The sequence below is a fragment of the Aplysia californica genome, unplaced genomic scaffold, assembly GCF_000002075.1.
Source record: "Aplysia californica isolate F4 #8 unplaced genomic scaffold, AplCal3.0 scaffold00073, whole genome shotgun sequence".
Taxonomy (NCBI): domain Eukaryota; kingdom Metazoa; phylum Mollusca; class Gastropoda; order Aplysiida; family Aplysiidae; genus Aplysia; species Aplysia californica.
Window position 1 is genome coordinate 1709874 of NW_004797343.1, and position 15551 is coordinate 1725424.

Here is a 15551-nt window from a genome sequence, read left to right on the forward strand (position 1 = left end):
CCGCCGGTAATAACCCTGTTCCGTAACAGACACTGGAAGTGTCCAATACAGACAACAGTTTCGTTTCATTTAGTGCTAGCTTTAGCTTGTTTTTCTGAATAAATTCAGATCCAAGTTTCTTAGTAATCACCTAAGCTTTTGTTTTAGTTATTTAAAAGTAGGGGGGGAGCTTTTGGGGTTATAATGAGACAACAGAGCACAAGGTTTAGGTGACTAGAAAAAAACTCCAGGAAACCGTGGAAAAAACTCAGGGTTTAAGAGTTAAATGTGATTGCACTACCCTAAATTATAATAAAGACATAAAGTTAAAAGGAGGTAACAAAAGACAATATATATGACAGACAGATGCAATCAGGCATGTAGGCGGACAGACAGACTAGCACACAGACAAACAGGCAGACAGGCTGAAGGACGAAAAGATAGACCAACAGGCAGACATAGAAACAAAGTAGAAAGGAAACAAAGCAAAAGACAAAAGATTTTTGTACACAATAGAAACACCGAAAATAGTCACCTGTTCCTTCATCATTATCAGTTGCTGTCTTTTCATCTCCCTTTCCTGTTAGGAGGAAAAAGCAAAACTTTTGTGGGTGGTAGGCAGGTGCTCAGGTGAGATCTGCTTCTTCTTTCCGATCAAACATCTATCATCTTTACCTTTCCCTCTTTACTTTGTTTGATATTCTCTAATCTTCAACACTTATATGACCTACTTGCGTTGAAAAAGTCATGAAACTCTTATCAAAGCTAAAACAAAACTTAGAGCAACTTTTTTATCCAACAAACTACCACTCACAACTGCTGTATTTCTCACAAACAAAAAGGGCATACCATTAGCTCAGTACCATTTGCTCAGTACCATTAGCTCAGTATCATGCTGGACAACTGAGCAGACGACCCCCAATTCGAATCTTCAACATGGCGTTCTGAATCTTAAGTTGTTTTGGTGGCTCTGTGATATCGGAGATGGACGCAAGTTTTAGAAACCCACTTAGATTCCACTTACTGACCCTAAAGCAAGAAAAATTAGAAAGTTCACTCTTCTAGAGACAGCAGCAATGACATTGTATGACTACTATTCGACATCACAACACAGACAGACAGACAGAACCAGCAACACCCCCTGGGGCGGTGCTTCTGACTGAAGTGTCTTTAGGCCATTCCCAATGGGGGGGGGGACATTAACCATGTTCTTATGCACAGTAGAATTGTAATTGTAAATGGGCTGATTCAACAATGTCATGCTCATAACTGTGCCTGAACTGCAACAGGGAATTGCTGCTTTTTCTTTCCTAATCCTTACTATCATAATTTTCCTCTTCTTCTAATGTATGTTTGTCACACTCATGTGACCCACTATTTCCGGGGTGCCTAGATAGTCGAAGCAGACTTTGTGCTGTTGAAGCTAGACAGGTGAGCAGAGAAAGTCTCATTCCCTGTGAGGACTTCTCAGTTGACATCCACCCCTTGGCGCTCATATGACCTTAGGCAATTGCCAGCGCTGTAAAACCTCTAATAAAACTAAACTAGCTAGAGAACCAGCAAGTCACAACGACATCGCTAGAAAGATTCTCACCTTGTTTCTTTTCAGGGCATCCTGAATCCTCAACTCTTCCAGTTCTTGCTGACGACGATTTCTAGCCTTTGAGAGAAAAATGAGAATAAAAATATAACCTAATCTAAAAGTATTTTCATGTTATATTGTATCTTTTTTTACAAATGAGCTCTCTTTTTACACTTTACACTGAACTCTACTCTTACTTGAAAATCTATGAGTGTTACTATTCCATTACTTTTCATGTTATTTTTTAAATTTTTTGTAGAATTCTCTTTTTTTGGTGCCATTTCTTCTCTCTCTCTCCTCTCCCTTCCTTATTTACTTTTAGGGTCCCTCCCTCCATCCCTCTCTCTCTCCCTCTCTCTCTCTCCCTCTCTCTCTCTCTCCCCTCTCTCTCTCTCTCTCTCTCTCTCTCTCTCTCTCTCTCTCTCTCTCTCTCTCTCTCTCTCTCTCTCTCTCTCTCTCTCTCTCTCTCTCTCTCTCTCTCTCTCTCTCTCTCTCTCCCTCTCTCTACCTCTATAATCTGTTGAGCTCTCATCTCCCTTTCCCTCCTAATCTGCTCCTGTATGCGCATCTTCTCCTGTTGTTTCATGATCTTGTGATGCTCCTTCTCCTTCCTCTTCTCCAACACTGCAAGCAAAAACAAAACAACACGCACATCAATAAAATTGATTTGCTTGAGGAAAATAAATGGATTAACACAAAAATAGTCATTCATGTTTTCATAAGAGTATTATGGTACTTGCAACACAGATAGGTCATACAAGTGACCAAGATCAAAGGTGGCACATTAACACAATGTGTCTGTTAGAGTTTTACGGCGCTTGCAACACAAATAGGTCCTGTAAGTGCCAAAGATTAGAAGGGTTATTAGAGTATAACAAGCAAAGACAAGAAGGAGAGACAAGGACGATACATGTTTGATAGAATAGAAAGAGAGTGCGGCTAATATTTTTTAAAGCGTTTTAATGCTTACTTATTTACAAATTATTACAAAGATTATATGAAGACAAGTTATAGTTCCCTGGGGGTATGTTGATGGCTTCCTTAAAATTTGGCCAAAGTCTGACTTATGCCTAAAGGTTAACAGGATGAAGACGATAATTTTGAGTAACAGGGTTATTACTGCTCTTATAGATACTGTACACTGATTAAGAGGCGGATCCTCTGAATTTATCGTCTGCCTTTAACAGGACCGTACAAAGCCAGAGCAGAAAACTGAAAACTCCCAAAAAGGCCAAATTAGAGACCGGTAGACAAACAGAAAGAGAGAGACTGGCAGGAAGACAAAGAAACAGGTGACAGATTGTATATTGCAGACATACACAGGGACATGCATTAAGGAGGTAGACAAATCCAGAGAAAAATGTTTTCGGGGAGCTTAAGAACTGTTTGGTTATTTTAGCTTAAATTTGCTTGATTCAGTTTTCATAAGGGATTTACAGCACTTGCAACAAAAATAGGTCGTATAAGTGCTGAAGATTACAGGTGTTACAAGAGAGTAACATACATAGAAAAGGAGGACGAGAGATAAGGACAATAGATGCTTGAAGGAGAAAGAAGGAGTAAACCACACCTGAGCACCTGCTAACCACCCATTTTTAGAACTGCGTATTAGAAACAATACACAAACAGAGTGAAGAGAGAGAGAGAGAGAGAACGTGTAAATGAAAGCTTAACCAGTTGACGTACAAGTGAGGGTGGTCAGTGAGAAGACAATATGCAAGCCTGCTGTAGTGTGAGCCCTCTCATGCATGGGTTTGCATGCATGTGTGCGAGAGCTTGACTAGAAAGCGACAAACCGTTGAGGCATAACTGTTTTCTACTTCCATGAAGTAGGTATGAAGTTGTTAAGAATTAATAAGAACCTCGTAGTCACCTCCCTCTACTGTGATCAAATCACTTCAACAGATCATAATTTTTCGGTAAAACTTGTTTTCAGCAATAGTTCATACAGTCGAACCTGCTCTAACAGCCACCTGTCTAAAATAATCACTTGTACAAACGACCACTAATACTATAATGAAACGGTTCGAGACATCCACCTATCTAAGACAACTACTTTTCTCCTCGTCAATGGCTGACCATCTTGGACAATTTCCACTGTGCTTTATATACAAATATAAAAACAAAGTTTTTCATGCCAGATGTTGGGTAAAACAAAAATTAACTGTGCAGTTAACAACAAAATCATTAATCAAAAAATACCCTGGGATGACCTAGAAAGAAAAGATGAAACAAACAACAACTTGCTTCCAGCCCACAGCTCAGAATCACCCACACAAAACAATGTTAGGAGTATAGAAGCGAAGAGTTAAACAACATCAAACAAATGCACGTAAGAAAAACACCAAAATAAAGCAGCACACGCTCTCTTCAAACTTGGCTTCACACTCCTCTAAACATGCCAGAGATTGAGAAATAGCAGCATGAGACTACGTTCAGCAACTTTTATTTCTGATTCATGTTTAAAAAATCGACGAACTATGGGAATATATGTATATACATAATGAGGGGAATATGACTGGAAACACTGATAGTTCTTTCATTATATATATATATATATAGAAAAAGTCAACAATTTAAGGACACTAACTTCGGATGCAGGGTGCAAAAATTCCACAGGAATATTCATGCAAACCTTTTGCTTCTCTTTCTTTCTTTTCCATCTCTTTCAGCTGCTGTCGCTCCAATCGTTTCTCAAATCGGATCTCCGCTGCCCGACGCGACATTTCTGCAAGTTTAGTGGTAGGCTCATATAAGGAGGTTTAAAGAATTTCGCTATACAGGTCAGAAAATATTTCTCAGACACAAGAGTGCACAAGCTTTCTGATGAAAGGCAAAACGCACCAAAAGATGTTCCCAGAAGTCTTTGCTGAATAAAATCATCACATTCCCTTGTGGAATTTCTTTTCTTTTTAAAACCCAAAAAGCTTGAGCACTCTCCAGTTTTGATATATTATCAACGAGCTTCACGCAGCAGTTCTTTCCTTTCTTTTTTCTTTTGTATCTCAATTTAATTCCCTATCACTCAGTCAGCCCATTTGTGAAGATTAGAACATTCGAACACAAAGAAAATACTTTGGGTGTTTCAAAAAAGAAAAAACAAAACCAAAAAAAAACAAAGCGGCAAAAACGGATAAAGAAACCAAAAAATTTTCAACAGCAATCTGGACACCATAGAAACATTACTGAAGAGTCAAGACCTCCATATATACCATCCACCTCCGATAGAACCAAGCCACATAGGTGGAGAGCCTTAAAAACTCCCCAAAGACAAGCCAAGCTCACAACATCCCCTTGCGCTTTAAAACCAGGGCCATATGCTCGGAAGTCCAGTATGATACAAACTGAACTAATGGCAGGCCTCTTGAGATGCTCTTGTAAAATGCTAGCACAGAACTAAATCAAGACTGCAACACGGCACTGTGGCAGAGAGATTGGAAACTAGACCAACCCTTGATACACTCGCACATATCTGGCGGAAACACAAAACAGTAAATAATGGGAAAGAAAACGTTCTCAGTTTTAACTACTAGAGTATTTCCGAACTACTGAAATCTACTTTGAATTACTGAAGTTAATTACAGAAGTCAGAGAACTGCCTACAGGAAGAGAAAGAAAATCTCTTCCTAAACTCTGAGAAGAAATCAAACTAAAAGTTCAATATAAATCGCTTATTTGTATATTATCTATATCAGTCCGAAACACATATAAACTGAGAACCTACAAACTATTTCTTAAACAAGAGCAAGTCCAAACTATCAACAAAACAAGGAGGAGAAAAACTACAGAGAGCAAAACCACAAAAGAACAACTAAATCATACAAACAAAAACAAGAAATAGAGAAACAAACACTTCATTGCTGGAGAAAAGAGGAATGATGACGTGTTGGATACACAAAAGAATTTAATGAATGATGACGAAGCCGATGATGATGATGGTAGTAATGATGGTGATAAGAAATAAGGGTCGGGGGGGGGGGAGAGAATTCTAACCCTCCAAAAAACATTTTTTAAAAACAAGGTGAAAAAGTAAACAGAGTGTCAATGCAGTAACTGTCAATGCTCGGAAAAACTGGTAGCTCAAACTGGTACGCCTATAAAACCACTATACGTCAGAGTCAGAGAGCTAAGCACATGCTTGTTAAAAATGCAGCGAACTTAAACGTCAGACCAAAATTTCAAAGCAGCAAAAACAATTAATTCATTTATCTCAAACGCATCAACTTTATCCTAGTAATGTTTCAAAGCTTCTATGCGGGTCAGAGATTTTGTGCACTATTAAACGTTAGTCAATCAAGTCAGCTAAATCCATTTACAATTACGTGTAGAACAAATCAGTAAATGATAACAATTTCGGTGAGTATTTTGCCCTATTAAATCAATCTATTTAGTTATTTTAACATCAAAATAAATAACCAGAACCAATGTGCCACAAAGATGCAAAAGTTCCTTTTAAAAGTAAAGACTTGTTGTTGTCCGTGACAATTTCACAGGGGAAGATCAATTAGTTCTTTTTTTTCCCGTTGTGTATGCCCTTTTCTCACCTTATCCTCCTCCGCCCCCATTGTGCACCTCCATACCACCAGCCTTTCTCATCCTCACCCACGTGCAGACCTGCCAACGCTTCCATGACCAAAAATAGGAGTTTTCTTGAATTCCTCAAATTAAGTCACACAAATGTTGCAAATAACTACAAATAAACCCATGTATTTTCACGTCATTTACAATCAGTTGCATACGACAGATGGAAAAGAAATTTAAGAAAAAAATTTTATGCGAATTTGATCAAGGTTCTTCAACATGCAAAAAGAAACCGGTGACCTCTGATTTTATCGGAGTACTTGGCAGGCCTGCATTTCCTCTTTGTCCATCAACTCTCCCTCCCTCCCTCCCTGCATCTCCTTCAGCAGCTTGTGTCCGGCCCACTCACCCTGGAGCTCCATGCGACGTTTCAGCTTGTTCTCCATAATCTGCCGTGCCAGCGCCTGTTCTCTGGCGGCCTTCTCCCGCTTCTTCCGCGCCAGTAGCTGCATACGAGCCCTTTTACCGCGCGACATCTCAATCCTCTCGATCACTTCGGTGTCGGTCAGAGGCACAGGTGTGGACTGAGAAGACATGAATGTTGAATGAGCAATGGATCAAAACTATTGGGCAACAGACCAAAAACTATTGGGAACCCTCCAAACCCTCCCACCCTAATCTCCGGAATGTTCACTTGTAAGAGGTGACAAAAATGGCTCAAGAACAACCTTTTCAAGATTTTTAAACAGAGAAGACAGAATTAAAATTGGTCATGAGTTCTTTAAGACATTCATATCCAGGTTTTGGTTATTAGGAAAAGTACAATACATTGGACATCTTGCGCTCACTAGAAAAATAGATGGCTACCAAGGCAGGGGGAGACCCAGTGCAACTTACTTGGAAAACCTGAACAGATGGGTGATGGGGTAATGCAGGTTTGTATAAAGCATCCCAATAAAGAAATGATTGGAGAACCATGATCAATGGGTTTCGTATCTGGTACATTATAATGACCATGCATTTTAGAAGTGCAAATCAGCGCACTAAATTACAAAAGTCCAAAAGATAAATGAGTAAGCAGTTACCCCTTGTCCTTGCCGCACTTCGTAGAAATGACCAACATTGACTTTGGTGTTGAAAGAGAAGTTCTCCCTCCCCAAATCAGAGTTGGGATGGCGTTCGAGGTACTGGAAGAAATACAAAGATAAATGTTAGGATGATCTTCTCGCTATGGAAAGAAATACAAAGATAAATGTTGTCAAGTTAGCCACTTTTTATTCAATACAATACTGAATTATTCTCACATTCTTGGAGCCATTTTTTTTCAAAATCCCCCACCACCAGATTCCAACTAACTCTTTGATGAAGAATAATTCTCCGCTTTACAGCTCCTACATTCGACTCAAAAGATGACAGGAAATTTACTACCAACTGAAGAAAAGAAATCTCTTCTATGAATAAACTAAGAAACATGCGTTAATTCAACCAAGTCCTCAGAAAGATAGCAGATAACACTATAAATATTTTCCTATTTATTTGAAAGCTAGACTTGTATCATTACCATGCAGTAATTCTGTCTGAAAGCATACTTGTACTTACATAGCCATGTTACATCTAATTTTTGGCACCCCAAACTTTACTTTACTTTACTTTTCCGATCCAACGGCCATTTGGGTTCTAGCCCTTCGGTCGGTCGATATGGCAAAGAATTTGCAGGTTTTAATCAGCTGTGCTTTGTCGCTGTATATGGCACCCCAAACAAAAAACACAATTGCCTTGTCTCTTTCTTCTCTTACTTTCATTAATCTTACCTCATCTAGTTATGTCTATTCTTTGGCACCCCTAACACAATTGCCTTGTCTCTTTCCTCTCTTATTTTCTTTCATTTTATCTCATCTTGTTACATACATTCTTTTCCTATCCTGTATTTGTTTTTTCAATAATAATAATTAATAATAACAAATAATAGTAAAGATAATAATTTGTATTGCACATATGCACGCCCTACAGCATGCTCTATGCACTTTACAATTATTATAGCCCCCATCAGACCCTGGAACACTCAAAAATATTCTTTGCTGCCAGGGAAGCACACAGTGCAAGCTGCGGATTGCACATGCTCAAACACTAACAAACAGGTCTTGTCTCATCTTCCCTTTGAAAAGAGAAGGAAAAAAAAACTTGACCTACCCTCATGACATCAGGGATGGTCTTCATCTTCTTGCCGCATGGTGCAAAGTAAAGCACTTCTCCCACAATGCCTCTGCGCCCCATGCCGTTAATAATGGTTTGCCTGTTCCAGCCGTGCTCCAGGGGAATGGTCAGTTCTCTCTCGTCCATCTGGACACAGCGCTTCTTGTTGGGGGAACCTGGTAAGGGTCATTCAGAGAGGTCAAATCTCAACACAGGTTAAGATAATTAAAAGACAGGTCCAACATGGACACATGTCAGGGATATTTCAAGATATGTCCCAAAACTATCTAAAAACCAGACTCTACTCATGTGGACACTTTTTGAGAATAGGTTTTACGTTATAAAACAGACCAAGTACTCCCTTCCGTACCCTTCACACACTCTTCAAACAGACCTGCTACAAGAGATCTCTCCAACTGACTTCCGGACTTCATTAACAATTTTAAGTCTGTGAGGAGAAATACTAGGACATCATGGAAACATAGAAAAGGATGCCCAGGACAGGCTTCGCTGGAGTAATGCTGTTGATGGCCTGTGCTACACTGGGAGTTAAAAAGGGCAAGAGATTCTCAGACCGGCTAAAACATATTAAATAAAGTTGCACATACTGGTTGGCAGCTATTAAAACGTTTGCTATTTCCACCCGACAACCGACTGAGATTTCTTTACCTTCGTCTGTGCTGCCCTCCGCTCCTCTCTTGCCACTCTCCGGGGACGAGCGCCCGGACTCCGAACCTGGGAAGAACGAAAAAATTAAGAAATAAAGAACCACCACATTGCACCTTGACTGCAGACACGTTTTCATAACAAAAGCTTTTCTACAGACCTGGAAAGCAGCTTTTCATTTACACTCCACAAGATTGATCAGTACTTTTAAGGAACATAAAATCACTTTTATTGAGATGGTCTAAGGGAGCCTTCAAAGAGGAATGGATACGAATTATTGAGAGGAAGTGAAATATCTACTGGTTTTCAAGTATAGTTCTGCTTGGTTATGAAAACTGCAACACATGAGTAGCACAAAAAAAAAGATAATTGTTGTAGATGGCAGGCAAAATATCTTGATGCTAGACCTTTAAAAGGTGAGGAAATACAGATTTTTGGCTTCTGTACCTGATTGGCTGTCGTGATCCATGTTCTCGCTTGCAGAGCTGTTGCCAATTCTGGAATCCTCCGTCTCTGACGGGGCCTGAGACTTGGAAGAGTCATATGACTCGTCCACCAAGCTAGACATGCTCTGAAGACGTAAAATATAAGACACTGTGTGATAAAACAAGATGAGACAAGGTGTATGATAAAACAAATTGTTTGTTTTGGTAGAGGTTTTACGGCGCTCGCAACTGCATAAGGTCATATGAGCACCAAGGGGTGAATGTCAACAGAGAAGTCCTTACAGGGAATCAGACTTACTCTGCTCACCTCTCTAGCTTCAACAGCACAAAGTCTGCTTCGACTATCAAGGTACCCCGGAAATAGCGGGTCACAAAAGTGTGACAAACATACAAAAGAAGTAGAGGAAAATGACGATAGTAAGGACTAGGAAAGAAAAAGCAGCAGTTCCCTGTTGTAGTTCAGGCACAGTTATGAGCATGACATTCATAAATAAGCCCATTTACAATTCTACCGTGCATTAGAACGAGAAATTTCCCCCCTTTGGGAAGGACCTAAAGACCCTTCAGTCAGTGGCACTGCCTCAGGGGGTATAAAACAAATAAGATGAGATATGACAAGATAAAACAAAATGAGACCAGGCATGATAAACAGAACGAGACACAACATGATAAAACAAGATGAAATAAGACATATGAGACTCGACAAAATAAACCAAGATAAAAAATCAAACAATACAAAAGAAGACATTAGAGAAACCAAGATGAGACATGTCAAAATCAGACACCAACACAGACACTGACACTAAATGATAAAACAAGATGAGATAAGACACAAATAAACAAGATGGCCCATGACAAGATAAAATGCCTACACAGATTCCTATACTAACCTCTTCCCCTAAAGAATATCTCTTCTTCAGTTTTGACAACTGTTCTTCCTGTTTCAAGAGTTCAGCCTCAAGACGATCTTTTTCAGAAATTTTCTGCAAGTAAACAAACAAAAATTGTACAGGTTAAAGCAGGAATACAACTTTCGGAATAAAATGTTATCGAATAACTAAAAGAATATCCAAATCACAGAAAAGAAAAGAAAAGAAGGAGGCAGGAAAAACAGTGAATAATATATTAATTTGGGGGGGGGGGCGCAGGAGGGCAGACTCAGAGAGAGAGAGAAAGAGAAACCAAAAGAATAAGTGAGATAGTGGGAGGAGGAGGAGAGAAAAGGTGAAAGAAAGTGAAAGAAAGAGATAGAGGAGAGAGAGCTAGAGAAGGAGAAAGAGAGTAAGGGAGAACGAGTGAGAGTGAGGGAGAGAAAGGGAGAGAAAGGGAGAGTGGGAAGGGAAGGGAGAGGGAGGATGAAAACTCAGAAGAACCTTTAAAAAATCTGTCAACTTTTTCTTTAAAACATTTACGCATACAAACCTCAGATTCCCTGGATTTTAGATCTAATGGAACATTTCCGCTATCCTGAGACCTCTTGGCACCATGCTGCTCTGACGATCTCTCTTCTCTCCCAGACTTTCCTTCTCCCAGGCTTCCATCATCTAAACTTGAGTCCATCCAATCAGTGTGCTTAAATCCGTGCTTGGAAAGTAGTGCAGCCATGCTCTCTTGCATTCCCACACGTCGACGGATGCTCTCTGCAATTCTCTTTTTCCTTCCATCATCCATGAAATGGGACGGATCGTTCTGAGAGGTAGAAGATTAACAATTAAAAACACAAAATTATGAAGGCATAACTAAAGAATTATCCTCAAAAAAGAGTTCACAATCACTCTGGGGGGTAAAAGTGAAATGCCTTTAGCCTATTTTGATAACAAACTTGGAAAGTCTAATTCAAAAACACAAAAACCTGAAGGAAAAAAAAAAGATATATTCTAATACAACAATGCTACAAATTTATTTGTCAAAACAGACATCAGAAAACCAGAGCCTTACCGAGAGTCTATCGGGGTCCGAGTGCGTGACCAAGTCCAACACATGAGGAAACAAATCAGAATGATTGTCCGTCTCAGAACCCTTGGAGGACGCCCCCAACTCTTTCAGCTTGCTTGAGCCTGAACTCCCGGCCTTCTGAAAATGGAACAGTAATGATATCAAAATGAATTTTAAAAATAATAAAATTTTTCTAGTTGCAACAACAACCTAAAATTTCACTACTTTACTTTACTTTTCCGATCCAGCGGCGATTTGGGTTCTAGCCCTTCGGTCTGTTATATGGCAAAGAATTTGCAGGTTTTAATCAGCTGTGCAAAATTTCACTACTACTAGACAATGCTTTACATTCTCAAAATCAAGGATTAAGAAACAAACATTTATGAAAATTTTCAATCATTTTTTTTTTTTTTTAAACAAATAATTTCACACTCAAAAACAATTCTTCGGTCACCAGACCAAAGATTCTTTTTCAAATTTCCTTCAGTTTGTCTCCCTTCAATTACCCTGAAAAACCTACTGCTCAGTGTAAGACTCCGTCAAACGTCACTTTTCAAAATGGGGTATGGCAGAACTACACCGATATGTCTTCTGATTTTCTTTCAAAAGTGTAGTAGTAACCATACTTGGTTTTCAGCTTATGATACCAGATACAGTTGAACCTGCTCTAATAGCGAAGAGTCCTGTACAAACGACCACTTCCCACCCAGCATTTTTCATATATTATAATCACACAATCCAAGACAAGCACTTGTACAACACAACTATTTTTCTCCCCAACAAGGGGTGGCCATCTCAAGCAATTTCAACTGTATTTTAAAAATTGTAATTTTAAAGAAAAATCACTCACATCTTTTGACTTCTTATCTCCCTTGAAACTGTTTGATGTGGCTGCACGAGAGGATGATTGGGCTGACGACGACGATGATTTCGACTTAGACGACGTTTGCAGTGGCGGCTTGGACGACAGAGACGGAGATGAGGACGAAGACGCTGGGGAGAGCAGCTGCCCCGGTTCAAGTCCCAGACTAGAGGCCACAACTGCCGACGGGGAAGCAGAAGAAGCCGCAGCCGCAGCCGCAGCTGCAGCAGACGCGGCCAGGAATGGCGAGGGGATGGCCAGGTCGGGCCGGTGTAGGAACAGAGACTGAGACAGGTAGGCCAACTCTGGCGACATGTGGTACGGGGTGATCATTGCACTGGGGTCAAAAGGGAAGCCGGGCACTTCCGGGACGGCTGAGGATGATGACGATGATGAGGCCGATGGCTTCTCCCCTGATTTTTTCCTGCCATCCGAAGAGGCAGATGAGGATGAGGACAAATGAGCAGTGGGTATGGACAACGAAGCCGCCGCAGAGTATGAAGACGTTGATGGTGATGATAACGATGACGACCGTTGGTGAGCATGGGGTATATTGTTGCTGTTGCTGCTGCTACCACCACCACTGCTACTGCTTCGTTTCTCAGCGTTACTCGACGACTTCCGAGACCTTCTAGAAGATGAAGACAGCTTGGCAGTTTCTGCACTTGGGGCGGCTGGGGGGTGGAACGGATAAGCCGCTCCATTCATGGCCCATCCGGGGAAGTAAGGAGGTATGCTTGCTGCAGCGAGGGGGGAAGGAGATGAGGATAATGAAGACTTTGATAATGACTGCCTGTGTGCTGAGGACGATGATGGTAATGATGAAGCTGATGTCGCTGTGGCTGATGAGTGGGATGATCTTGATGAGGATGTCTTCCCTCCTTTACTTGCTGCTGCTGACGACGAGGAGGGCGAGGAGGCCGGAGGGGGTGGGGAGCCCAGTTCACTGGGATGGGTTGGAAGGCCATAGAAGGAAGCTGTTGAAATGGAAACAAGAGGAGGTCAAAGATCTTCATATTATAAAAATCAATTCAAATTACTATTTGTTTGCACTGATACTGAATTGTAGACGAGTATGCAGTCACTAAGGAAACAACTTCTTGTACGTGCCCCAAGATAAATAATTGTATGATTATAACACAATGGCTCAGGTTAATTATTTAGTTGTTGTTATTGCTGTTTTGAGAAAAGTTATAAAACCAGTGCTCACTGAAGTTAAAGTTATGACTTGTGTAAATGTGAAAATGTCTAAATATTTTTTACAAGAGGTACTCATAGTGCTATACAGAGGTTACAAAACAAGTAAAAGGCATTCTTACAATAACAATGATTACAAAACTGGAGAGAGAAAAAATTGATAATTGTGTCATGGCCACGACGGCTACACAATCACACCCTGACATGGCGGAGGAGGAGGAAGAGGAGGAAGGGGAGAGGAGAGGGAGACACAAGGTAGATGGTTCACCACAACACCCAGTTGATCACAAGTTCAATCTTAAGACAAAGTCTGTCTTCAGGAAACTTTTCTATAAGAATTCTACTATGTACAACCAATACACAACGTTCTGTTTTATTAACTTGCAAGGAAGATCCAGCTCATAATTTTTTTTTTGTTTGAGTAAAGAGAGGCATATTGACACAACAGCCATTTAGTGCAGAGAAAAAGCAAGAAGGACAGACAGAAACAACAGAGGGAATGAATGAAAAGAAGAAGAAGGAGGACCTACCAGTGGCACCCTCCAACCACCCAAAGATCAAGCTCAGGTGACCAAAAACAAAACAAAAAAGAAGCGATGATGAACAGTACACAGACCTCATAAGCATGTAGCCCACAGTAGCTACACCAACAAATAGATGCGTAACTGTAAAAATTCACACATGAATTCGTCTCCCCTTACATAAGTGCGTATAGACACCATAAATAACTTCAATGGGACACACCATCAACACATCTCATGCTGTCTATCACATCTCCACAGTACACAACGACCTCACAATGACACCATAAGAACTCCACCAAGAAAACTTTTCATGCATTAAAAATTCAAAGACCACTTCACAAGACACAACACTGATGTTTGCTCAAGCTTCCAGAGTTGTTTTTAAAATTCCTTCATGGTTTGAACTGTCTCTTATTTATAGGACACCCTCTATCACCCCCCCCCCCCAAAAAAAAAAATTTTTTTTGTTTAATATGCCGTTCCATACGGCAGTGTTTTTCTACACTACAGGTCTTAGTGAATATTTATTCATAAAAGAAAAGTGTGTTTATATAAAATATTGCTCAGATATAAAATTCTAATGTTCCAATGTCATCTAGAAAGCGTTCGTCTATTCAATGTAGCACTTTCTTCTGTGTGGAAAAGTTTATCTTGTAAAACAACTACATTCATAATTACCAATTTCTGACCTTGTACTTAAAGTCAAGCTACCTTGAAACACCCTTCACAAGAAAAACAAAAGTGTGACAAAGTACTCATGAGCATGCAACACGATCGATCAACCATGATACAAACAAAATGAACTGCACAAGCAAGTCGGCAGTCAGTGACTCCACGTACAGACACTACTTTACGAATTTCGTCGGTGTCCGAATTTAACCGAGTATCCATCAAATTAGGTTAAACACTTTCAGGGAGAAAGAAATGTAATTCTTTTCTATCATCTTCTGGAAAGGCTCAAAATGTTGTGTAGAGTACTCTTTGTACTTATTTATAGTATCTTTTTTTTTCTTTCCAATATATGTTTTCACGTCCCCATCGACACAATTTAGATAATTTAAGAGCAATCAGGGTCGACATGGATATATTCCTGCACATAGACTTAGCGAGATACTTGATAAAAATTCTCCTCCTCATCCAAGAATCAAACTCAGGAATTCTGCATGCCACAGAGAAGCGTCTTACCGCTACACAACAGACGCCAGTACAGTATCATCAACTGCAATCACTTTTGGTGAGAAAATAGTTTGACAAAAAACAAAAGGCCTAATTAATTTTTGATGATAAAATAGTTTGGGCAAACAAAGTATTTGGCTTAATTTGCTTTTGGTGATTACATAGTTTAAGAAAAAACAAAAGTATTTGACCTAATTTGCTTTAGGTGATAACATAATTTGAGAAAAAACAAAAGTGTTTGGCTTAATTTGTTTTTGGTGATAACATAATTTGAGGGGGAAAAAACAAAAATGTTTGGCTTAATTTGGCGGATACACACAGTTAAAGAATCTGACACCGAAATTTTGCTTCAGTTTGAGGACACAGGAGCCTCACAGAGTTATGGAGTCTAAACTTACGTGGCGATGTTGTTGGATCTGAATGTGGGCATTTAGAGAAAGATGATGGCGTCAGTTACTATAGTTGGGGGG

The 15551-nt window shown here is 39.9% G+C and overlaps 1 protein-coding gene across 1 annotated transcript in view; it reads right to left on the reverse strand.

The window, feature by feature from the left end:
- LOC101848029 overlaps positions 1–15551 on the reverse strand; it is a gene marked incomplete in the record, with an annotated part of 114656 nt that overhangs the window by 28234 nt on the left and 70871 nt on the right. Inside the window, 13 exon segments of the mRNA XM_013080071.2 lie at positions 515–559; positions 1574–1639; positions 2070–2185; positions 4197–4289; positions 6492–6666; positions 7168–7269; positions 8273–8451; positions 8945–9010; positions 9389–9512; positions 10278–10370; positions 10810–11076; positions 11326–11460; positions 12173–13161. Of these exon segments, the coding sequence (XP_012935525.1) occupies positions 515–559; positions 1574–1639; positions 2070–2185; positions 4197–4289; positions 6492–6666; positions 7168–7269; positions 8273–8451; positions 8945–9010; positions 9389–9512; positions 10278–10370; positions 10810–11076; positions 11326–11460; positions 12173–13161 (2450 nt within the window).